Below are 23,818 nucleotides of genomic sequence, written 5' to 3' on the forward strand. Positions count from 1 at the left end.
CTGGGTGGCTCAGTCAGCTCAGGTCATGATCTCGTGGTTCGTTGGTCTGAGCCCCCTGTGGGGCTTTGTGATTACAGCTCAGAGCCTGGAGCCTGCTTCAGATTCTGTGTCTCCCTCCCTCTCTCTCTCTGCCTGTCCCCCGCTCATGCTCTCTCTCTCTCAAAAATAAATAAACATTAAAAAATAAAATAAAAATATTGGGGCACCCGGGTGGCTCAGTCGGTTAAGCGTCCAACTCTTGATTTCGGCTCAGGTCATGATCTCACGGTTTGTGAGTTCAAGCCCTTCACTGGGCTCTGTACTGACAGTGTGGAGCCTGTTTGATATTCTCTCTCTCTCCCTCTCTCTCTGCCCTGCTCTCTCTCTCTCTCTCAAAAGTAAATAAACATCTAAAAAAGTAAAATAATGGGGTACCTGGGTGGCTCGGTCGGTTAAGCGGTCGACTTCGGCTCAGGTCATGATCTCGCAGTCCGTGAGTTCGAGCCCCGCGTCGGGCTCTGTGCTGACAGCTCAGAGCCTGGAGCCTGTTTCAGATTCTGTGTCTCCCTCTCTCTGACCCTCCCCTGTTCATGCTCTGTCTCTGTCTGTCTCAAAAATAAATAAACATTAAAAAAAAAACCTCTTAATTTCAAATAAATAAATAAATAAATAAATAAATAAATAAATAAATAAAATAAAAAATAAAAAAGTAAAATAAATAAAATTGAAGAAAGACCAAATGGAGTTGTCAGCATATTGATCATTTGATGATAGTTTTTGATGATACATCTATATGTGAATTGGGGCTTATAATTCAGAAGGGGGTTGAAGAACTAATTGGCAGTTGCTATAACAACTTCTTCCATCCTCATTCACTTATTTATCCAACCAGTGTTTCTCAGCATTAATATCAAAGCAAGGAAAAATATTAAGACAATTTATGCTGAGCCCTGTGCTGTTCTAGCAATAAGGAATATTCATCCGTGGATAGGTAAACTAGTAGGAGAAAAATCCCAGCCCCCCCCCAACCTCATTAAAAGATGCAGTTCCAGTAATATTTTACGTTTGTGCTTAATGATTGTGTATTTAAACTATAATTGTGTGTTAATCAGTAATCAATTGTGTACTAAGAATAATTAATGATAGCTCAAGCGAGAATAAATTAATTAACACTTAGAGCCTTAGGGTCTCAGGAGGCAAAATTTCTTTTAATAAACATATAGTAATATTTGCTCAGACAAGTATAAAAGCACATTCAAGAAAAATCTTTCAAGCATAAAAATTACTTTAGGATTACATCGCATGGAAAGATAGAATGGAAATACAAGTTCAAGGAGAAAAAGGAAAGTTGTGAAACCTTTACTCTGTTGAAGATGAGCTTGTTTATACATTTTTTAAATGGATGATGAATATGTAAAAATATTGAATCTTTATGTTGTATACTTGAAACTCATGTATGTCAATTGCACCTCAATAAAAATTTATCTTGAATTAAGTCTTCTGAATTAATTTAAAAATTGAGAGATTGTCATGCACTAGACCTGATGAAACATTTCATATTGTCATTTCAAGTGTTAAACCTGAGACATAAAAAGAAGTGGGTGATGGTCGGTAGCAAATGACACTGGCACTAAGTTTCTAGTGGATGCATTAAAATGAGGGATGTGACCGTTTTTTATGTAGATATTTAAAATACATTAGAAATGACATCTTTTGCAAATATTCTAACTTATAATAAAGAAATTTATATGTCAACTTAAAAATATGTGAGGGTATGGGACACCTGGGTGGCTCAGTCTGTTAGGCGTCTGACTTCAGGTGAGGTCATGATCTCACAGTTCGTGAGTTCAAGCCCCGCATCAGGCTCTGTGCTGACAGCTCAGAGCCTGGAACCTGCTTCGGATTCTGTGTCTCCTTCTCTCTCTGCTCCTCCCCTACTCGCGCTCTGTCTCTCTCTCTCTCAAAAGTAAATAAACATTTAAAATACTAATAAAATTTTAAAAATGTGAGGGTAAATACTGTAAAATTCCATTTATATGATGTTACAGAAGAGGGAAAATTAATCTATCATGAAAAAATCAGAACAGCGGTTGCCTCTAGAAGGGACGGGGGCACAGACTGACTGCAAAAGAGTTCAAGGGACCTCTTTGTTATAAACGCAAAAGCATTTGTCAAACATCATCGAATGGGGTACTTAAAAATGTGTACATTTCACTGAGGCAAATTTTACTTCAAGCAAAAAAGAAAAACTACTAATATAGGTAGTGTCATGCATGCCAAAAAATTTAGAGGTGAAATGTATTGGTGTCAAACATGTATTTGGAAATGTACAAAAAATAAAATGGATTGAAAATGGACAGATGTAGAGATAAGTAATGTAACTAAAGCAAAATGTTTATGGGAGAATCTAGGTGGTGTGTGTATGTTGCTCACTGCTCAAGTATTTCAACTTTTCTGTATGTTGAAAATATTCACAGTAAAATATTGGGCAAAGTGCACAAATGAGAATATTTTTTTCATAATTCTTTGAGGGACATGTGGGCAAAAGTTTGAGACCACTGGTTTCTATTAGCACCATTTGCTAATGAATCTCTAACTTCAACAGCCCGAACCTCTAACTTCAACAGCCCAAACCTCTCTCCAGAATCCCAATAATCTTTCCATCTTCTCCTGGACCACTCCATCTGGATTTCCCATCAGATCTAAAACTCAACAGATCCAAATATGAATTTACTGTCTTCCTGTGTCAGTTAGAAATATCATCAAGTGACAGAATGTAACAAACAAAACGAGGGCGATTTTTCTTACATAACAAGAGATCTGGAGGTGGACGGCTGCTGGCGTTGGCTCAGCAACTCAACGATCTCCTGGCAGGTCTGCCATTCACTTGGCCTTTCCTCATAGCCACAAAGTGTTCTACTGTTCCAGGCATCATGTCTGAGTTCAAGATAGGAAAAAGGGGAAGGAAGCAATGCCAGTGACAATTGAACTTTTATTAACACAACTTCAGATTTTCCAGAAGCCTCCAGCAGCCTTCCACATGAATACCATTAATCAGAACTGCAAAGGAAACCAGGAGGCAGGTACCCAGCTTCCCTGTCCTCTAAACTGGATGTAGGATTGGGTGACAGGAAAGCCCAGCTACAGCATATATAACATTCTCCCCCAAACCTGTTCCACCTCCTATACTCCCTCTCTGAATTGATGGTCCCTGGATCTGATTAATTACCCAAGTAAGGAGCCCAGGAATCATCCTTACCTTTCTTTCGTCTCTACTCCTCATATTCACAGTCTTGATCTTTTCTCAGTCTTTGAGTCTCTCTCAGATCTGAGCCTCCTTCCTATATCCACTGCCACTGTCTTGGTTCAAGTTCTCATTTCTTCCCTGAACTGCTTAGTCTCAAGTCTTAACTTTAAACCATCTTCCATGTGGCCCCAGCTTGACCATTCTAAAAATAGACATCTAACCATCTTATCGCCTGCCTAGATCTTGTCTGTGGCTTTGCATGACACCTAGTTTAAAAGCTAACTTCCTGAGTATGTCATGTATTGTAGCCCCCCCGTTTTCGTATAATAATGGATTCTTGCAAATGTGTTATCAGTCAGGGTGCCCCAGTCCTGTCAAGGGTCAGCTCCCCTAAGACACAACTTTATAGATGGGGAGGGGGGAGCTGGGAAAGTCGATATTCAAAATCTAAACCTGTTATGCTAGGTAAGGAACCATCTGTCTCTAATACATGTGAGCTAAAATCATAGTATGAAGGAATAATACATGTACATGTTATTATAAGGGTTCTGTTCTCAAGAGTTTTGAATATATCATCTCTAAATGCATTTTGTCTTAGAGACTTAAAATTCAACAATATATTTAAAATATATCATTGCTGTTCATTCAGTTCAGATTTATTGAATGCCCACTAGGTACGAGACCCTACCCTTTAGTTCTTTTCCTTCATAATAGAGCAGAAATGAGAGACCTAGAACAGTGATTGATGGAAGCTATTTGCCTCTTTCTGCATACCTAATGACTCACATCTTTGTCTCTATTGCACTATTTGAGACTTATTACCAGAATCAGCACTTTTATTTTTCTGGCTTCTTACTCATTTCCATAAATAAAATTCACTATTCAAACAAATGTCCAAAGACACAGATGGAGGCAAAGATGGCAACATGGTAGAAACCGGTTGATTGATAAGAGTGTGATGCGGTGATAGCTTAGCTTTAGAGAGTACTTACTCTGTGCCAGGCACTGTTCTAGGCACTTTACAAAGAGTAACTGAATCCTCACAACTCTACGAAGCAGGTGCTATGATCTCCATGTTGCAAATGAAGAAACTGAGACCCAAGGATACTTTTGGACCTTTGTCAGCTGAGAGCTATGCCCACCACCTCCCAGATTCACCTCCTGTCTGTTCCACTTGAGCTAACTACATTTCTCGTAGTTGGAGGTCGTGTGTGTGGGGGGAGGGACTTTGGTCTCTCCAGCCCTGTGGTTTTGTACATGCTGTCCCATCTGCCTGGACCGCTCTTCCTTTGTGCTCACCTCATTCTTGGAGACCAGGTCAGGCCCACTCTCCTCTGTAAAGTCTTCCCTCTCTAATGAGGTGAGGTCCAGCTCTGCTGGCCAGCACCTTGCCCAACTTCCCCATCTTGCTGTAACTATGTGCTTACAGATGTCTCTCTACCACCAGAGAAGATACTGCCAGGCCTGGCTGTCTCATTGTTGAGTCCCTGGGGCTTGCTACTATGCCTAGCCTATAATTGGCACTTCAAGTTTTGCTGAATTGATGCTCAGGATTCCTGGATTTTACACTTTCTTGTCGCCCCCATACCGTCTGGCACCACATATTGCAGACTCTTAGTCAATGGGAGCGGGAGCCTGGTTTCCCTGCCAGCAGCCTAACTTAATAAAACAGCAACACAAAACCCGCCCCCCCCTTTTTCTCCCGTGTCCCCATCACAATTAATACCCCAGGATCTGAATTCCTTTCGAAGCCCTCCCACCAGTCGAATCCAGCGGGACCCGAGGGGTCTGACTGACTCCCCCGCTCAGTGCAGAAGGGGCAGGGTGGGGAGCCATCAGGGCGCAGGGTAACCGCATCCCGCGCCTTCTGCCAGTTCTTGCCTATTAAGGTAAGAGTTCTCGGAGGAGTGCGGGAGCGACCGAAGCGGGGGGATCCCCAGAAGGGGCCCCGCGGCCGGTGCGCTCGCCCGGCGCCGGGGGAGCACAGCCCGGGTACTGCCAGCTTCAGGGCGGCCCCGGGTCCTACTTTTCTCTTCTGCCCGAGGCCACCTTCCTAGGTTTCCACAGCCACCGGGGCCGCGTCCTCATTCTCAACCGCCACCGCAGGCCTCAAATGAGTCTCTGCACAGGGCGCTGATTAAATGGGTCTCCGGTCCCCAGCGGACGCTCCTACCCGTCAGATGCCCGCGGAAGCACCGACAGCGCTGCGCCCGCGGCGCCCCGCAACCGAGGGAAGGTCCCGCGCTGCGGGGGCACAGCGGAGGACGCGTCCTTCCGGCCTTCGGCTCTCCGCCCCCTCTGCGCCCCCACCCCACGCCAGTCTCTCGGGGTCCCATAGGGCCCGCTCCAGCCCCGCGCCGGGCGCAGGCCCCGCCCCGCCGCCCCGCCCCCCGCAGGCCCCGCCCACGGTCCCTCGCGCTCCGCCCCCTCCCCGCCGGCTCCCGCCGCTCCCGGCGCTCCGAGCGCGGGCCTGGGGACTCGGGATCCCGCCGCCGGGGCCGCAGCATGGGGCGCTTCCGCGGGGGCCTGCGATGCATCAAGTACCTGCTGCTCGGCTTCAACCTGCTCTTCTGGGTGAGACCCGGAGCCCGGAGGGCCGGGCAGGGGAGGGGCCGGGCGGGGGCGCGGGGCCAGGGTCCCCGGGGAGCTGGCCTTTGCGGCGTCCGAGCCGGGCTCCTGAAGGCTGGGTGTTCAAACAGGCAGAGGTGTGGAAGAGGCAGACAAAGAGGGAGGGGGAAATAAAAGGGGAGGGATGGAGGGGAAGGAAGCACAGAGGGAGGGAGAGGTTGAGCAACAAGAAACGGTGAGAAGGGGGGGGACACCTTGTGGATCTTACCTTTGAGGAACCTCTGCCTCAGCTGGTGACTCCAGATGCGGGGACACCAGCCCCTCCTCACCTCACCTCCTGAGGACTGGGTCCCCCCAGCCTTCAGCGCACTCACCCCTTCTTGCTCTCCCTTTCTACCGCAGCGGGGGGCCTGGCCAGGGCGCTGGAAGAGAACCCCCCCCCTCTCCGGGCCCAGGAGGGGGCTGCCGGGGGGGGGGGGGTGGTGCCCCAAAGGGCGTGTGTGGAGACACCACCTGGCGAGGATGGTTTTGTTTAGGAAATTGGGGGTAGGAGTGAAAATGGTATGGAGGGGGGGGTCGTCCTTATTCTGGGTGTTAGAAGAGGGTACCACGGGCTGGGAGGGGGTGGTGGTGCTCTTCTGCGAAGCGTATGGACGGAAGAGAGGGGCTTGCAAAGGGCATCGGCATCTCCCCACAACCCCTAGCCCGCAGCCTCTGCTAAATACCACAGATGATCTCATTCAACTTTGCATTGAACCAGCATTCCCCGGATTAGTGGTTCACAGAGAGACAGGGCCATGCCCCTGGTCTCCTATATTATTGGGACGAGGTTAAGGCCAGACCATCCCTAGATCCCCGGCTATCCTGTCTCAGGCCCTGGAGGACAAGGTCTAAAAATTGTTTTCTCTGCACGTTCCTGCTTGGGCTTTCTCAAGAAACTGTTGGTCGGTATAACTGCTCAGTTAGACCCTGGGGGAAAATAAAAATCTTGTTTTGGGTGAACAGGTTCTTAAAGCTGGGGTGGTGGGTTGGGTGGGGGGGGGGGGGAGCAGCAGTGGCCCGGGTGCTTTGAAACAGCCAGGAAGGAAGAGGATGGTGATTGTCCTATGGGCTCTGGGGAGTCGGTCTTCCCATGGCTGCAACTAATTAATTATTGAGTGATGGGCTCTGCTCATGTCTGCCAACCCATTAGCCCAGATGGCTGGGTGACTTCAGCAACTGCATCCTCTCAGAAGACAAGTTACCAGGCTCAGCATCCTGCAGCAGGGGAAGGTGTGAAGGAGGCACCCCAAAGACAGCCCCTGAATTTTAAAAATACACATGGTTTTTGTATCCCAGGCATTTACACTCAGCCTGCTGTAGGGAGGGACATTTCTAAAGGCCCTTTATGTTGTGCTTTTTAATAGTGTGGCTTAATTTCAAAAGCTGTTAATTATAGATGTCATGCTTGGGTGACACCCTTCGCTCTCGCTGCTTACAAATTCAAAACAAGTTTCATATCAGCCTTAGAAGGAATTCTCGGGCTGGGCTCAGTGCTTACTTAGTGCCTGATGTTATGCCAGCCCTTCCAGGGATAAGAGGAAGCATTTCTTGAATGTTTTCTGTGTGTCAGGGACAGTGCTAAGCACATTGCATTCATTATTACACTTAATCCTCACAACAGTCCTCACGTGTATAATATTGCTATCCCCATTTTTACAGTTGAAGAAAGAGGCTCAAATAGGTTGACTTGCCCAAGGTCAAATAGCTAGTGAGTGGCAGAGGCAGGACTCGAACTCCTAAGCACTGTGGTACATCACACTCCTAAGCAGGGGTTCTGAAAGAGTGGTTCCTAGACCAGCAGCATCAGCATTTCCTTAGAACTTGTCAGAAATGCATATTCTCAGCTCCATTCTAGGCCTGCTGAAGCAGGAACTCTGGGGGAGGGACCCAGCAATCTATTTTAGCAAGCCTTCTAGGTAATTCTGATGCATGCTTGAGTTTGAGAACCACTGTTAAACAATTATTAAATAAGTATTATAAAGCTCATTTATCACATATAAATATAAATTAATATGTATAATTTGTCAATATAAAATGCTGTTACCTAAGTTTGCTAATGTTGTTAAGGAAACAAGCCCAATGCATATAGAACAACAAGTTAATAAGTATATAATCAAGCGAAAAGTTCACACTTCTGGCCATAAGCACAGTAAAGAAGGGAAGTAGGAACGAAGTGATGTTTGAGCGTCTACCATGTGTTAGCTACTGGGGTTAGTCGTGACCTTTTATATGTATGATCTAATTAAGGAGTTCAGAGAAAGGATCACAGCAATAGTGAGGAGTCAGGACTCTTGTCCTGAAGAATAGGGTGCTTAAGCTGAACCCCGAAGGACTGTTGAATGAAGGTAGGCAAGGCAAGGGAGCGATGCCACCATCCAGTCTGACAAAGGGGTCAGGCTTGAGTGCAGAGATCCCAGGCAGAGTGTGCTTGAGTAAGCTATTCTCATCTCTAGGAGTCTGTTTTCTCGTCCATACTATTGAGGTAACGGGGTTGTCAAGAGGATTAAAAGGAAATGTGTAAAGCGCCTGACCTCCTCTTCCTTTGAGTCTAGTACGTAGTAAGTGCTCAAAAAGCGTTGTTATTAGTGCAGACAGGAAGCATTCAATAAAAATTAGCTCTCTTTCCCGAGTCCCGTAATTTGGGGGAATAGCCTGTATGTTTGCCAAATGGCTTGCAGCTTGTCTTTGTTTTAGGATAACTACATGTTATCTTCTCAATTCGTACTCACGAATTTGGAGCGCTAGAACTCGGAGTGCTCGGAGAGCAGGAGTTTTTTGTTTGTTTGTTTTGTTTTTATGTCTTGTTCACAGTTGCACCTCCAGTGCCTAGAACAGAACCCAGCACGCAGGAGCCGCTCAGTGAATAGTCTGTAGAATGAATTCATGAATCTGCAGGTTAGAGGACGTGGTACAAATAACCTTTCCAGTTTGCACAGATAATCAATGATCGACTTTATCTGGATGACTGAGCCTATCTCTTCCCGCTCATTACCTGCCAATTTGTTCTCTCTTGGGCAGATTGAGCCCAGGACAGGGGCAGGGATGGGTGCGGGTGGTATGGGGTCTTCCTCTCTCCCAACTCCATGGGAGGGTGGGGACTGTGGGTCTCGGAGCAGCAGCAGTTACAAGAGGCCTTCCCAGGTCCTCTACACGCACAACCACAGGGAAACGGCCAGCTGAAACCAGTACATAATGACTTAGGGGAAAATGAGTATTTGGGATAAATTATCTAGATGTCTACCTTCACTGTAACTGAGGGAACCTGATTCCAGAAAAGCCCCACCCTCGTTTCTGAAGTTGGAGGGGTTTGTGGGGAGGTTGGGGAATGGGCAGAGGGTGGGGGCCAGTTTTCCTGGAAGGCTGGGCTTTAACTGTGATATTCAAGTGTAATATTGCCACACACTGTTGGATGTTTGGGTGTCTGCCCCTCTGAGATAGAAGGTCCCCCTCGGGGACTACACTCTCTTTCCTATCAGGCCTTCAACAGAAGGCAGGCAAGGAGGTAGGGGTGGGTGTGTTCTGTGATCTGCAATTTGACAAATCAATTTGCAGCCTCCTCTGGCAGTTTGGTTTAAGTAAGCCTCCCCAGGCTGTGCTCCTGATTTTATAAACATTCAGCTAGATCCTGCCAGAGCCAGCACAGCACTGCCTGGCCCAGGGCCGCTGACTGTATTCACCACTGAATTTTTAAAAACAGAAGTACAGCCTAGCCACGAACCCCACCAAATTCATGTCTGTTATCATGGTCAATGTCTAACATGGAACCCCTCCCAACATCTGTCATGTCTAAATTCGGACACTGCAATCAGATAGCACAGTATATTCCCATGCCTTTCACTGAAATCACCTTTATTTTTTTCTTCTGTTGCATAGCAATATAAACAAAACACCACAGTCCACCACACTGCATATGTTGGTTTCAAGAAAAACCTGGGCGCTGTTTATTCCTTGGTTTATTGTTGTACGCTCAGCGTTTTCCTATCATTGTGCTATACCGAGCAACTTGGTGTTAGCGACCGACAGGAAGCAGGACTGCTCATTGTTGAAAGTCACATGCCATATATGGCTTGTCTGAAGTTTCTCTCCTTTCCTTCTCACCACTATTCATGCAGCTTTGGGGTTTCAGTCGGTGATGTCTAGCAGGTGCTGTTGGGAAAGACTGTGTCCCGTGGGCTGGGGAGTAAAACATATTTGACCCTACTGAAGCTTACACAGGTTGCCTCCTCCACTTTGTCAAGTTGAATTCAAACAGCGACTTCAGAGCTACCACCTGCTCAGAACACTGGTTTAGAAAAATACCTGAAGAAAGTATTCTTTGGAGTCCACCCAAAAGCTAGACCACCCCAGAAGGCAGACAGGAATTTCCTTGGCCTTCTTGTAGGATAGTCTTTGTTTCTGATTTCTGTCTAGGGGGGGAAGATAGCAGTGGAGGCCAGCCTCCCCTAACGTGGACAAGAGGGGCCTAGCGTTGCTGGAGGGGGCAAGGAGTCTATGACAGGGCCAGTGTGTGGAGGCTAGAGGTATAGTGCCAGTAGTCGGGTCGACCTTGGACAGGTCCAGGCAGTATGGCCATTCAAATCCAGGAACTCAAAGCCAGGAAGGTGGATACTGGCATCACACTGCCTGGGGTTGTTCTTGCCTGTATTATTTACTAACTAGGGGACCTTGGACAAGTTGTTCAACCTCTTTGAGCCTCAGTTTTCTCATCTATAAAATAGACATAATTGAGTACCAACATCCATCTGTGATTTTTGTGCAGATAAAATGAGTTACTATAGGCAAAATAGTAAGTATAGTATGTGTGCATAGGTAATACTCAATAACATAAGTTATTATCAGCAGTCATATTTAAGCATTAGAAGTACAAGTAGAAACCAGAATCCAAGAGGTTCATAAAGGTAAAGAGAAGTGACAGATAGGTGGCCTAGGTCCAACCTGACCAACTAAAAGGGCAAGAGTTTCATACCTTCCGAAAGGCACGGAGTCCAAAGGACAGATGTCCTCCTCTGTAGTTATTCAGGAGACATATGCTGACGACCTACTGTGTGCCCAGCACCCTGCCAAGTGCTTGGGCATTCAAAAATGATTAAGACACAGTCCTTGACCTTGAGACACTCATGCTTCTATGTTAGCGCTCCATTTTCCCTTTCACTGTGGCTTATTTCCTCTCTAGTGTCTTTGCTCCTCGAGGGCAGTGACTGTTTCTTGCTGGGATCCTCCTTTGTCTCTCCGCACCTAGAAGAGGTTCAGCGGTCACTGGCAAAGCTCTGGCCAACAGGACTACGTTCACTGATGGCAGCACAAGGGCTGCCTGTTTGTGCCCTGCTCTCCCTCTCTACTACCAAGGGGAAGGCTTTGAGAAGCGATGGGAAAGCCTTTGGTGATTGCCGCCCCTCTAACTTCAGTGTGTCTGCAAATCATTGGAAGATCTTGTCCAAATATCCACTTTGCTCAGTAGGTCTGCATCTCTAACAAGCCTCCCAGTGATGCTGATGCTACTGATCTAGGGAATACACTTTGGTTTAGATGTGGCCTGAAGAGGTCAAAGACCTACTGGTGGCTTTCATTTCTGAACGGGGCAGAGAGTACCCTTTGTTTTGGCTTCCTTATGGCATTTCTCTTAAAAGACTTTTTTTTTTTTTCACATTAAGACTTGATGGTTTCTAGAATTACCCAGTGACCATGTGTCCATTGTTCACTTCATTTCACTGTGCAATTCTAGAACATGCATGCAATATCCTTATGTCTCCAACCATGTGTGACAATAAAGAACATAACCTCCATCCCCTATGTTAATATTGACCATTAACATCACAAACAGGGCTGTTCTCCTGAAGTAAGTGATGCTGTACTGACCACTGAGGCAAATCACGTCATGGTTGCTAAAGAATTCGGAGAAGGAATTGAGGAAGAAGCAGGTAAAATGAGAATATCCGATTGGCTGAGAGCATATCTTACAGATGAGTAAGGGTTACCTTGGCCGGCCTTTTTCATCCTTTTTGGATTTAATTGGACACAAAAATAATAATGCTAATTAACATTCATATGATGTTTTAGTTTACAAAATGCTTTCACATGCCTTATCCCATTTGATCACACATTGCAACGGGCCCATGACATAATGTAATTATCCCCATTTTACAGATGTGGAAGCCGAGAGTCAGGTCCAGTATATGAGAGGCAGGAGAGAGGTTGAGAACATGACTGGTCAGTTTAAGACAGAGGAAAAGCAAGATGGGAATCGAGAAAGGGTATATATGTATCAAGAGATAGTTTTTAAACTTAATTTCAGGAGCAAAACCTTGAGGAAGAATAGTAAGCATTATATAAATGTAAGCTGTGTGCCACTGCTTTCCTGAGCGCATTTTCTACATTAGCTCCTTAAATCCTCACTCCAATCTCCGAAATAGCAGCTATTGTTACCCCTAGTTTGCACAGGAGGAGACAGAGGTGCAGACACTTTAAGAGACTTGGCGGGGACTCCGAGCCAGCCAGCGACAGAGCTGGGTTCCCGTGTGTGGCCCCAGACTCTCTGGTGTCAACCACTCTAAGTCTGCAGACCAGCAGGAGAGAAGGTTGGAGCTGTGATGAACGTGTGCATTCCAGTATGGTGACCGTGCTACTAATCATATGCGGCGACTCAGATTTAAATTAGTTAGTATTAAAAGAGACTTAATATTCAGCTCCCCAGTCACAGTAGCCCCATGTCAAGTGCTTGATAACCATAGGGGGCTAGTGGCTACAATACTGGATAGCACAGAGAGGGAACATCTATATTCACATCACTGGGAAAAGTTCTATTGGATAGCTCTAGCCTAAGTATAGTTATTCGTTCTCTCTACACCATTTTTTCTGTTTATCTCTCATTAGGTCTTATAAAACTAAAGAGAGAGGGGAAGTATAGTTTTTAGAAAGGGGCACTGACGTCTGGAGTATCGGATGATTGAGAAAACTCAAGGGGATTCTAGCTATCCTGGAAAGAGCATAGAGCTAAAATAAAAGTGAGGGGAGACAGGTAGCAGAAGACTTAGTTATTGGTACTATGGGACTGGTGTTTCCTACCTTGAGTAGGATTCAGTTTTCAGTTTGACTGTATGTAGTAACATTAGCACGTCTACCACCATAATGACACTAAGTGCCACTCCCACTCCTAACACTCACTCCCTCTCCTAAGTGTGAACCGTGAACTCATTTAACCTCTTAGGGAGGCACTGTTATTACCTCCACTTTGCAGATGAGGAAGCTGAGGGTTAGAGGGATCAGGTGTCTTGCTCAAGATCACAGACTAGTAAGTGACAGAGCCTGATTCCAATCTAGGATGCCTAGAACCTCCTCCTGTCGACACTGCAGCACTATATGGTGGATGTTTTTGTTATGATCCAGCCTGAGGGCATCGCTATGCAGTCAGAATACTCAGAAGCGGTAGAATTTTCAAGAAGAATCGTTGGCAGTGTTCCCAAGTGCGTGCCAAGCCCCGTCCTCCCCATTGTAATGGTGGTTGGGAAAGAGTCAGCTTATAAACTGGGGCACGGAAGTTGGGCGAGGATGGCAAAGCCCCCTGTGGAGCAGGGCCTGGTGCCCTGAAAGTTGCTGTCACTCAGCCAGGAAGCCCATTTGCTCTCCCTGCACACGCTCAAATCTGTCCGGTCCCCTGTTAATGCCCCAGCGCTGTCTGACTTCATGGCACAAATGGCTTCTGGCAAAATTGCTGTTAAGTAAAAGCTCTCTAGAACACCAAGCTGGACTTTCAGGATTTCTCCGGGATTCCATCCAAGCTAACTTTTTAATAAACCAAAGCTTTTAGGCTTGTTCCAGTCTGACCTGAGTTCTACCTGAAACGTTTATTTCCTCCTGTTGTTTCTCTGTACCATCTAAAACTGGATGGAGAGCATTATCATTGATTGATATTTAAGAATCCTATGTATCTCAAGAATAATTCTTGAGATACCTTGAAAGATATTAGGCTCTAAAACAAATATTGCTTCATGCCCAGTCTTTGCTCATATAAAGCTTGATACAGATGAGATATCACAGTAGGCATTGGAGCCCTCAAGGTATATGTCTACTCAGAGGGCGAGCCTGGGATAAGAGCCAGCCAGGTGTTGTAAGGAGGAAGTCAGAGGATGTAGAAAAGGCCATTACTGTGCTCCTGGGAAGTCATCCGCTAGGTGAGCTAAGGCAGACGGCGGATTTCATTCACTTCAGTGACTTGGTGGGTTGGATGTTAGTTCTGTATTTGATCTTCCCTTGATGAAGCCATCTGCTCACTGGAATCATTAGCCAGCAGTCTGTCATATTTGTGTTGCTGTCAAAGACAACTATACGGCCATCACCTTTCTCCTAATCCTTGCTGATCTTTCCCCCCCCACCTCCTTTGCCCTGTATCTCTTTAGAGACAAGGTGTTGTGTAGAACTACTGAGTAAATGCAACACACTTTCCAGCACCTGTCTTGTATCTGCTTTGGGGTGGAGGAAAGCTCCACCCCAGGTTAGTTTCCTTCTCCTGTCCCTGGGGTGACCCAGCACTTCCACACTGCCTCCCACGCAATGCCATGCCGGTTGAGCCACACAAGTTAACTTCCTAATGACCTAAACAAGCACAAGAAGGTGTGTTTGGCTCAAATCTATAACCCGGCATTCTTTCCAGAGAGGACATGCTCCTGATTCTGTCGCGATGTTGATTGCAGAACATTACCATCAGTGCAGAGAATTCAACATGGATTGGTTTTAAAATATATCCTTACCCGGAGGCAGTCTTTCGGGAATTTCTGAAGCACGAGCTTGTTCTAATGAAACCGTTATGAGAAAAATAATAGGGAAAATCAGAAACCCTGGTATCTAACCGGCACGTTTCCAAGCTAACATACACTGCTGCAGCCCTGCCTCCCCTTTACACCTCACCTGCTCCGGATGTCAGGGCAAAGGCAGCGAGCTTCCTCAGATCTCCTGTGGCCTTTGGCTCTTGGGTTTCTTCTGACAAAATCCTCGATTTTGAGAAAGTGCTGTCTGCCTCCTTTCACTGAATAAGGGGATGAAAATCTTGGGAGCTGGCTTTCCTCCTTAAGAAAATTAGTGTCACCGTCCAGAGCAAATGTGCTTCTGACGTTTGCCTGCTGAAAGGATGAAACTCCATTACCCTTATGGTATCATAATGTGGTTTGCAATCACATCAAAACTGTGAGTGCTCATTACGTGATTCCATCCGGGATGAGAACTGCCCCTGAGCTTAAAAGCTTTTAATGGAAACTCTGGGGTTCAAGTGTCATTTCCAGCTTTGCATGACTTCATCCCAAAGAAGAGATTTGCAGATGAGTTGGGTTGTGGGCGCACATGGGGTTCACCCTGGAGAAGCAAGAATACAAAATTTCTTTGGTTCAGTCTTTCATTCGAGTCCTTGATTGCTGCTCTAATTGCATTCATATGTCCCTGCCTGTAAAAGGCATGTGGAGATGTACCCTGTGTCCACGCATGAGGGGACAGCACACGTCCGCACAGGCTTAGGAAACACGGAAGTGGATGACTACCTGCGCTGATTTTGTTTTGGTTTTCTGTGGGAAAGTGTTTTGCTGAGTATATTCAGCAGTGTGTTCACACAGTGCCTTCCAAGGTGTCTGCACAGTGTTTCCCAGGCTCAGATGTTTTTGAAAATAGTATTTTGCAAAGCATTCCCTTGGGGGGCAATCATTCCTGTCAGCCTGTCTTAGTCAAGTCAGGTTGCCATAAAAAAAATACCATAGATTGGCTTAAACAACAGAAATTTATTTCTTACAATTCTGGAGGCTTGGAAAGTCAAGATCAAGGTATTGGCCGATTGGGCTCTTGGTGAAAGCTTTCTTCCTGGAAATCAGATGGCTGCCTTCTCACTGTGTCCTCACATGGCAGAGAGAGAGAGAGAGACAGAGACAGAGAGGGAGAGTGCAGGCTCTAGGGTCTCTTATAAAGGAATCCCATCATGGGGCTCTCACCATCATGACCCCATCTAAACCTAATCATCCCTCAAAGGCCGCACCTCCAAATATCATCACACTGCGGGTAGGGCTTCAGCATATGAATCTGGGTGGTGGTGGAGGACACAGTTCAGTCCACAGCACAGCCTAAATGGTAACCTTGTGAAGGCTCTCCACTCTTGCACTTAACAGATGTCTGTTGGGAGCCTGCTCTACAAGGCTGAGGGGTAAATCAACATACACCCTGTCCCTACCCTCATGCACCTCAGGCCTTAGTTTTTTTCAATGCCAGAAATATTTACAACGGATTATGTTTTTAATGTTTATTTATTTTGAGAGAGACAGAGCGGGGACGGGCAGAGAGAAAGAGGGAGAGAGACAGAGAATCCCAAGCAGGCCCCGCCATGTCAGCAGAGACCACACACGAGGCTCGATCCCAAGACTGTGAGATCATTGACTTGAGCCAAAATCAAGAGTCAGGCACTTAACCAACTGAGCTACCCAGGCACCTCTGAATTCCAGAAATATTTAAATAGAAGTGGTTACATGAGACATGAAGAAAAATACATATGCAGGCCAGCGTAGGTTTCCCAGAGGAAGTGACAAGAGAGCTGATAGCTGGGGGTGGGGATGGGGGGCAAGTTGGGGAGCTCAGGGGAGGGGGAGGGGAGGAGAGGGGAGGAGAGCTTTCTAAGCTAAAGAAACAGCAAGAGAGTAAGCGGAGGCCCTCAAGTGTGAGGAGGAATTGAAACTGTGTCTCCCATATAGGTGAAAAAATATGTACTGAGAACTTCCCCAAGTGAAGCTTTTTTTACCCAAATAGGGGGCTTTCTGCTGGGTTTAGTTATCAGATAGCAGAGTAGCATGTATTTGCTTTTTATGATCAAGGTTTGGCTGGCCGCCTCTGGGTGTGGGTGTGGGTGCAGGAGGGAAGCTGGGCAGCCCCGGGCACCAGGGTCTGGGGAGTGATCTTTGCATTTCCGCATCTCAGCACAGCCCGCTTTCCAACTTAGTGCCTTCCAAAGAACCATGTTTGTGATCCATGAAATTTTTGTTTTCTTTAAGTGAAAAAAATATGTCCTCAAGATGGAACATTTCATCAGCAATCCTAGGAAAGTAGAAATAAATACAGCAAAATAAAATTGAAATCCTTTGACAAGTTCTGCTTTGTGCCAGATGATCTGTTTCTGACAGATAGCCATTCCTTAAAGGAAACTTTTTGCTCGTCCACTTTCTTAAATGCTTTCTGAGCAGGTCTGGAGACCTCTCCGCTGCTACTTCAGTTTTAGAACACAAACTGCCTTCTCTAAAGACATATGCTTACAATTTGCAACTTTGTGTCCTGCAAACGCTCTGGAGTATGGTTAGATACTGAAACCACTTGCCTGTGAAGATGCATAATATAGTTGTATCTGGTGACCCCCTATTTAATGACATGGATGTATATGTCACTGTTCCCTTCACTGTTACCTTTTTTCCCCTATTTGATTCCTGTCCTCTTTTTAAATGGTGGGCACACATTTGCCCTCAAAATTCTGTTTCATCACATTCTCTGAGTTCGTAATGCACAGTTCATCCTCAGAAAAGAAATGTGACACAAAGGATAATGATATCTGGCATCTTCTCGTGGGCTGGTTCTGTGATTGAATTCTTACCTGCAAGGTTTGTGTCTGTTGTGGACTACCCAGTGGAAACCAGCTTCTCCATGAGCCCCTGAGATCCTCCTGAGAAGGAACTGGGTCTTCCTTTCCTATGAATCTTTGGCTCCTGGCTCACAATAGATGTTCAATAAATGTTTAAGTGACCAACATCAAAGTCCCACTCATGCTGCTGTAGGAAAACATCCATTCCTAGAAAAAACAACATCTCTAGTGAGAATTACTCCAGAGGCATGAGGATTGGTACGAGTCCTGGACACAGGGGCAGCCCTCAGGAAAGTTCTTTAGTTAGGAGAGTGGATCCTTTGTGGTCCTCACCACTCAACTACATCCACTCTCTAGTGTCCCTGCTCCCTCCTTCAGCCATCGGGTCTTTATCTCTGGCTTCTCACTGTCTGGCATGAGGAAGCACTCATGCTCCTGATTGTTCCATCAAAATGAGTAGCTCCCGTCTCCCCTCCCCTCAAGGCCCTGCCATGGGCTTTCCAAGATGGCAGCAAGCTAAGTAGAAGCCATGGGCCATGCATGGTCTGCCCCAATGTGCTTTTCCAGCCCCAGATTTCTCTCTCTGCCCAACACAGGTTCCAGGTAAGGAAGGAAAGCCTTACCCATGCTGTTCCCTCTGCCTGATATTTGCTCCCCCCTTCCAGTCCTCCCTGGCTCAGTGACTTCCAGCTCATTCTTCAAGGTGTAAATCAAAATGCCTTCTGCTGAACACCGGTTGTCACGCTTTGCTCTGACTCCCCAGGGCAGTGTGACGCTCTCCCATGAGCACACTTCCTGCATACGTTGCATGTGTCCATTCATGGGATTATCTTCCATGTGAGACTGTGAGTCCTGTCTTTCAGCATTGATTTCCTAAAGCCTAGCACATCCCACTGGGACCGCAGTTGATTCCTTGAAAGATGGGAGGAAGGGGAAGGAGGTGAGGGCAGGGGCAAGAGAAGGAAAGGGCGGCCTCATTCCTTGTTTGTTCCAACACTGGCTGAGGTGCATGTTGCGGCTGAGATTAAAAGGAGAAGAGCGGGAAAACGGAGGGTTTGGGCCTAGAAGGGGTTAAAATTTAAGCTTAGTGGGCCTGAAGTCTTCTCCCACATCATTTAGTGAGATGTCTCTTCCCGGGTTTGGGACACACAGAGCAAGGGGACTCACTGACACCTGCCTTGCTCTCTTTGCCCCTGGCTGCACTGGAATTGGGGTGAAGTTTTTCAATTTAATTCATGAGTTAGATCAGTCAGAGTCCAGTGATCGGAGTATTACAAGAGCCTTACCGGAATGGTGAGTCTGAAAAAAACCAAAGGGCTACGTGGTCTGTGTTGATGTCACTTTCCAAAGCAGCGATCACTGTTGTCACGAGCAACCTCAGGCCTGACTGGTCCTCACCCACGTATTCCTGACACAGCCAGTGGCTATGTGCTGGGAGGATTCCCTCCACACAGTGATGACATTCAGTTAAGCCACAGTTTCCTTGACCTGGGAGGAAACCCGTGTGGTTTGGGGTTGGGGGCGTGGATGAGCAAGCCCAGATTTTTTTCTTCTTGCCCCGTGGCTTTAAATTGCAACTTCTCTTTTAATTTTCCATTATGCAGTGAATACATGTGTGCCAGAAGTGGACAAATGTGTTCCGTCTGGGAGGGTGATCCCAGACAGCAATAAATTAAAGTCTGTGTACAGACATGCCAAAAATGTGGCCGCGTGGTGGGGTGTCCCTGGGACCAGTCACCTCCTCCACAGTCTGCTTGGTGGCTGCAGGCCTTTGGCCTGACGCCTCTGTCAATAGATTTTGCTTTGTATTTGGAAACTGTCTTTCCATCAGGTCGCCGCAGAGGCAAGATGGGAGGGTTGCCTGTGAGGCTTTGCTGGGCACGTCTGTCCCAGGCAGCTTCGGGGAGCTTCTAGGACAGTGTCCTCCCAAGGGCATCATTCTCTTTCCTACACCAGAACAGCAATGACCTCAAAGCTGGTTCCCTCCCAAACTAAAGCACGGCCCAAGAAAAGCCTCCCCGCTCTTTCAGGGTTGAGCAGATAAACTACCCTATAATGCTTTAAAAAAAAAAAAAGAAAGAAAGAAAAGAAACAACCTTTTTAAGCTTACGGGAGTAATACATGCTTAATGCACACAACTTAGATGGTAGAGTGGGAAAAAAAAGCCACCCATAATCCCACCTTCAAAGATACATACTGTGACTGTTTTAGCATGACTTCTTTCAATATTTTTCCATGCCATGCTACCCTTTTAAACATGCAAAACCCCTTTTAAAGCTGTCAGACTCCGGGGTGGCTCAGTCGGTCAAGCATCCGACTTCAGCTCAGGTCATGATGTCTTTCTTGGTCTTGGGAGTTGGAGCCCCACATCGGGCTCTGTGCTGACAGCTCAGAGCCTGGAGCCTGCTTGGGATCTTATGTCTCCCTCTCTCTCTGCCCCTCCCCTGCTCACGGTCTGTCTTTCTCCGTCTTCCAAAAATGAATAAATGCTATAAAAAAAAAATAAAAAAATAAAAAGCTGGCCGACTCCAGCTCCCTTAGCTGTCCCTCACATTATCCAATTAGTGCTTTCCCCTAAGTACTGGAAACTTTTACTTATTCCACATGAGAGAGTCCAGCTGGTGGAGCGCTAGCGCCTCTGACTCCCCATGCTCTTCTGAAGAAGCCAGCCACAGAGGGAAGTGGCCTGGAGACAAGGGAAGGACAAAGTCCTTACATAAGTCCAGCCAGAGAGCCCCAAACGGGAGCACCAGGTCCTTTAGCAGCAGCCCTGCGAATGGAGGGATGCTGCATCCAAAGGGCTCTGGTCTGACCCTGACTTTGATGCCCTTTTCCTTCGGAAAACTTCTACTGCCCTGACCACATCCTGTCCTGTTGCTAGCATGTATGTGTGTGTGCTCTTCCCTGTCGGGCCAGAAGCAGCCTCTGAACTGCTCATGTGATGATGGGCTCGGGCGCCCCCACACCAACGAGAGGGGTTGGCCGACCCAGGAGGCGATCTTGACATCTGCTTGCTTCCCCGCGAGCCTCCGAGCCCAGCAGGTGCCCAGCGAGTATCTGCTGATTGACTGATAGGACGCAATTCGAGATGGGTGTTTGTGGCAGGAGTTGTGACAGTCCTGCGACGGGAGGAAAGACTCCCAGCGTTGATGCGGAGCCTCACAGAAGCCCTCGGAGTGGCCGAGAGGAAGCAGGCAATGAGTCTACCAGCCGCTGCCTGCGCCAGCCACACGGCCTCTCCATGAGCCGCACAGTACACAGACCGTGCTTTTTCAGAAAATTATTTTTTCCTTTCTCACTTTCCATGGAAACTCAAAATAGCAACCAAAAAGAAAAAAAAAAAAAACCCAAAACAAAACAAAACAAAAAAACAGCCGAGCTCCCTCTCTGCCTGCAAAACCATCCCCAGGCCGTACTGTGATCCTAGAGGCCCTGGTGGAGACAGGGTTCTAGATCCCTCTAAAAGAGCTTTCTAACTGGGCACTGCACACTCATGAGGTGAAAGCGGGTTCTGAGGTGGTGTGCTTTCTTCCAGTTGAGAAAAGTGGGTTTCTTCCAGGTCTTAGAGCTCAGCTTGCTGTTGTGGTGACGGTCCCCTTTCACTGTGATGTCGGTGAGGAGGTGCGGACTGCCCAGCAAGGGACGATGTGGCAGAGGGTAGATGCCTTCCAGGGCGACTTTGATTGGAACATTCTTTTTGAGATGCCTCCCAGGCTGTGCTGTTATGCCCAGTCACCGCAGGGCAGCCTGGCAGAATGGGGAAAACTCTGGGCTTGGAATCAGGAAATCCCAGTTCTGGTATCACATCAGATACCTGAGAGGCTTTGAGCACATTGTTTCATCTTCCCTAGGAAACGTGAAGGGCGGACAGGCTGGTTTCTGAAGGGATACCCTCATCCAGCCTCAGCACTCTGTGCCCCCAGCCCACTCCCAGATTATGTGTACACCATCCCTTTCCATTCCCTGAAAAACCAGGTTGTTTCCCTTTCAGCTGGCAGGGTCGGCCGTCATTGGTTTTGGACTATGGTTTCGGTTTGGAGGCACCATGAAGGACTTCTCATCAGAGGACAAGTCCCCGGAGTATTTCTACATGGGTGAGTGACCCCAGCTTGCTTCTCTAAGCTTTACCAGAGCTGCCCCGGAGGCTTAGGGCAGAACCCGCACCTGGACTTATGGAGGGGAAGTGAGGACGCAAAACCTGGCCCCTGTAGACTCCACCTGGCCCCGAGGGTGCAGGGGCCATGTGGCCATGGCAGGCGAGGACCCTGCACCCCTACCCTGCCCGTTCCTCACATGGATCAAGAAAGACCAGTGTGGGAGGACCAGGACCGACCCACTGTGCTTCTCTCAGCCACATCTCATTTCCAAAGAGTTAGAAGGTTGCCTCTTGCCCTCCGAATGAGGTGGGTGCGCCACAAAATCAGTCATCCTCTTGTCTGTCTGGGCTGATGGGATCCCTGCCGAGTCAGGTTTTTTTGTGTGTGATCTGCTATTTTAAATTGTCATAAGAGAGACACAATTCAAAGTGAGGAGACATCTCAAAGTTTGGAGGTGCTCAGTCCATCCCTAACTAGGGCCTGTAGAAGGCAGGGCTCCCTACCCAGGGAAGAGGCTGCCTCCCCCGCCCAGCAGGAGGAAAGGGATGAGGGCTGCGAGGGCAGCCTGCAGTTCTGAGACAGTGTGGTCAGTAATAGGGGCTGAGCATTTCCTCGGGTTTAGTCCCTCTGATCTACTCCTCGTCCTCTTCTGCGAATGTCCTCACTCTCCAGCCACGTGCACCCAGACTCTAGACTTCAAAAAGCTCCAGACCGTTGTCACTGCAGGTCATAGCCCCGTGTGACTGGCCATTTCACGGTCTGTAGCAGCCACACGGTCCGCGTCAGTTGCTGGGGGAGAAGCAGGGCCCTGTGCAAGTCCTTTGCTCCCAGCACGGAGAAGAGCAACATCCACTGCCGGGCCGAGGGGACTGAGCACCCAGGCTCAGTCCACACCAGGAAGGGCCACCCACAGCTGTGTCACCTCCTGTTCCTGGCACCTTTTGCACACTGCCTCCTCCTGCAGAGAGTAGCCAGATCGGCGAGGATACTCCCAGGAGCAAGTAACAAGAAAACCTACTACAAGACGGGTAACTGTAAGGACACTCCACATTCATCAAATCTTAGATGCAGTCTTTTGTAAAACACATAATTATTTTAAGTTCCACCTTGAGGTGGGAAAGAAGACATGCTGCCAATTCAGCCATGACCGCCCCTAAAATATGCATGCTAATTTTAGAAACATTAAAGTGTAAATATGTAAAATGTATATCGAAATTGATGAAACGTGGGGAGGGAAGAGTGGCGGTTGGGAGTCTCGTCTCCAGAGCTAGCTCTGGGTCCAGCAAAGTCATCAAGGAGCCAGGGTTTTTCCGTCTTTCCACCGGCAGTCCTTGGGATAACCTCAGACACCTCCCCTCGGGTTTAAAAGACAGCCGTTGTGGCTCCACGTCTCATGTCCTCATACGGCAACCTCCAAAAGAGAAAAAAAAGAAGTTTCACCTCGCGTGGCCCCTTTTAGGGATGAATACCACCTTTGTCAGAAGACCCCCAGCAGACCTCTCCTCGCAGCTTATTGGCCAGGACTGTACCGTGTGTTCCAGCCTAAGCCAATCACAGCCGAGAAGAGAACTACTGTGACTGGCTCTCTGACTAATAGGGAGGCACCCTGGGCTTGGGAAGGGGCCCAGGCTCCCCGGAGGGCCTCTGACCCTTGGACAAAGTCAGGGTTTTGTGCCAAGGACGGAGCGGAGGAATCTGCCATCGTGCTTAGCACCGAAACGCTCTTTTCCACTCACGTGGTTTCCAGGGAGTGCACACCCTTCCGTCCAGAGCCGGCACGCACATTTAACATATTTCTCCTTGAGGCACTCCTGGCTCTGAAAACCTCGTCTCCATCCCAGGGCAGGCCCCAGTGCCCCAAGACAAAGCTCGGCCTGTCCTTGTCCTGCGCCACCTCCCCGGGGATGCGCAGAAACAGTCAGGGGAGGGGAGCAGAAGGAATGAATCTCCCTGCCTCCCCCCTCCCCAGCCCCCATATGCTGCTGGTAGTCCAGGACCTGCTTATTTCATACTTGTTCCCCGGGATGTCTGACTCGGTTCAGCATAGTCACACCTCAGCACCCTCTGGATTAGCCGGCGTGGTTTGATCCTGTCATCCTGGGATTCTTGCCTCTCAGACATGTGCAGTAATAAACAGCAGACAACAATCACAAGCAAACTTAAGTGCTAACGAGTGGCCCAAGCATAACCACTGAATTAGGAAGTAGAAGGGGCGCCTGCCTGGCTGGCTCAGTCAGGGGAGCATGCAACCCTTGATCTCGGGGTCATGGGTTCAAACCCCATATTGGGCTTAGA

The 23,818-nt window shown here is 47.7% G+C and overlaps 1 protein-coding gene and 2 long non-coding RNA genes across 7 annotated transcripts in view; 1 reads left to right on the plus strand and 2 right to left on the minus strand.

The window, feature by feature from the left end:
- Window positions 1–23,818, minus strand: part of LOC124514953 (uncharacterized) — a 131,299-nt gene that overhangs the window by 99,444 nt on the left and 8,037 nt on the right. The window contains exons 3-6 of the long non-coding RNA XR_006962701.1: window positions 17,439–17,633; window positions 14,738–15,178; window positions 10,803–11,071; window positions 5,771–8,704 (exon numbers count right to left, since the gene is read on the minus strand). This is a non-coding gene — a long non-coding RNA (uncharacterized LOC124514953). The remainder of the gene's footprint in view (window positions 1–5,770; window positions 8,705–10,802; window positions 11,072–14,737; window positions 15,179–17,438; window positions 17,634–23,818) is intronic.
- On the minus strand, window positions 545–5,495 carry LOC124514957 (uncharacterized). The gene is made up of 3 exons (XR_006962704.1): window positions 5,400–5,495; window positions 2,788–2,916; window positions 545–584 (listed from the first exon to the last, which is right to left on the minus strand). It is a non-coding gene; the product is annotated as an uncharacterized LOC124514957 (long non-coding RNA).
- TSPAN2 (tetraspanin 2) overlaps window positions 5,677–23,818 on the plus strand; it is a 56,113-nt gene continuing 37,971 nt past the window's right edge. For 3 of the 5 annotated variants that reach the window (XM_047083397.1, XM_047083398.1, XM_047083399.1), the window contains exons 1-2: window positions 5,677–5,800; window positions 21,418–21,520. In XM_047083397.1, coding sequence (XP_046939353.1) covers window positions 5,732–5,800; window positions 21,418–21,520 — 172 coding nt within the window. In that variant the 5' untranslated portion in view covers window positions 5,677–5,731. Of the gene's footprint in view, window positions 5,801–11,657; window positions 11,755–21,417; window positions 21,521–23,818 lie in introns of those variants that run through there. The other 2 variants (XM_047083401.1, XM_047083400.1) reach the window with 2 other exon arrangements.

Source organism: Lynx rufus, unplaced genomic scaffold (genome assembly GCF_022079265.1).
Source record: "Lynx rufus isolate CCGP_SWC_20201006 ecotype Redwood Valley unplaced genomic scaffold, mLynRuf1.p SCAF_2, whole genome shotgun sequence".
Classification (NCBI taxonomy): domain Eukaryota; kingdom Metazoa; phylum Chordata; class Mammalia; order Carnivora; family Felidae; genus Lynx; species Lynx rufus.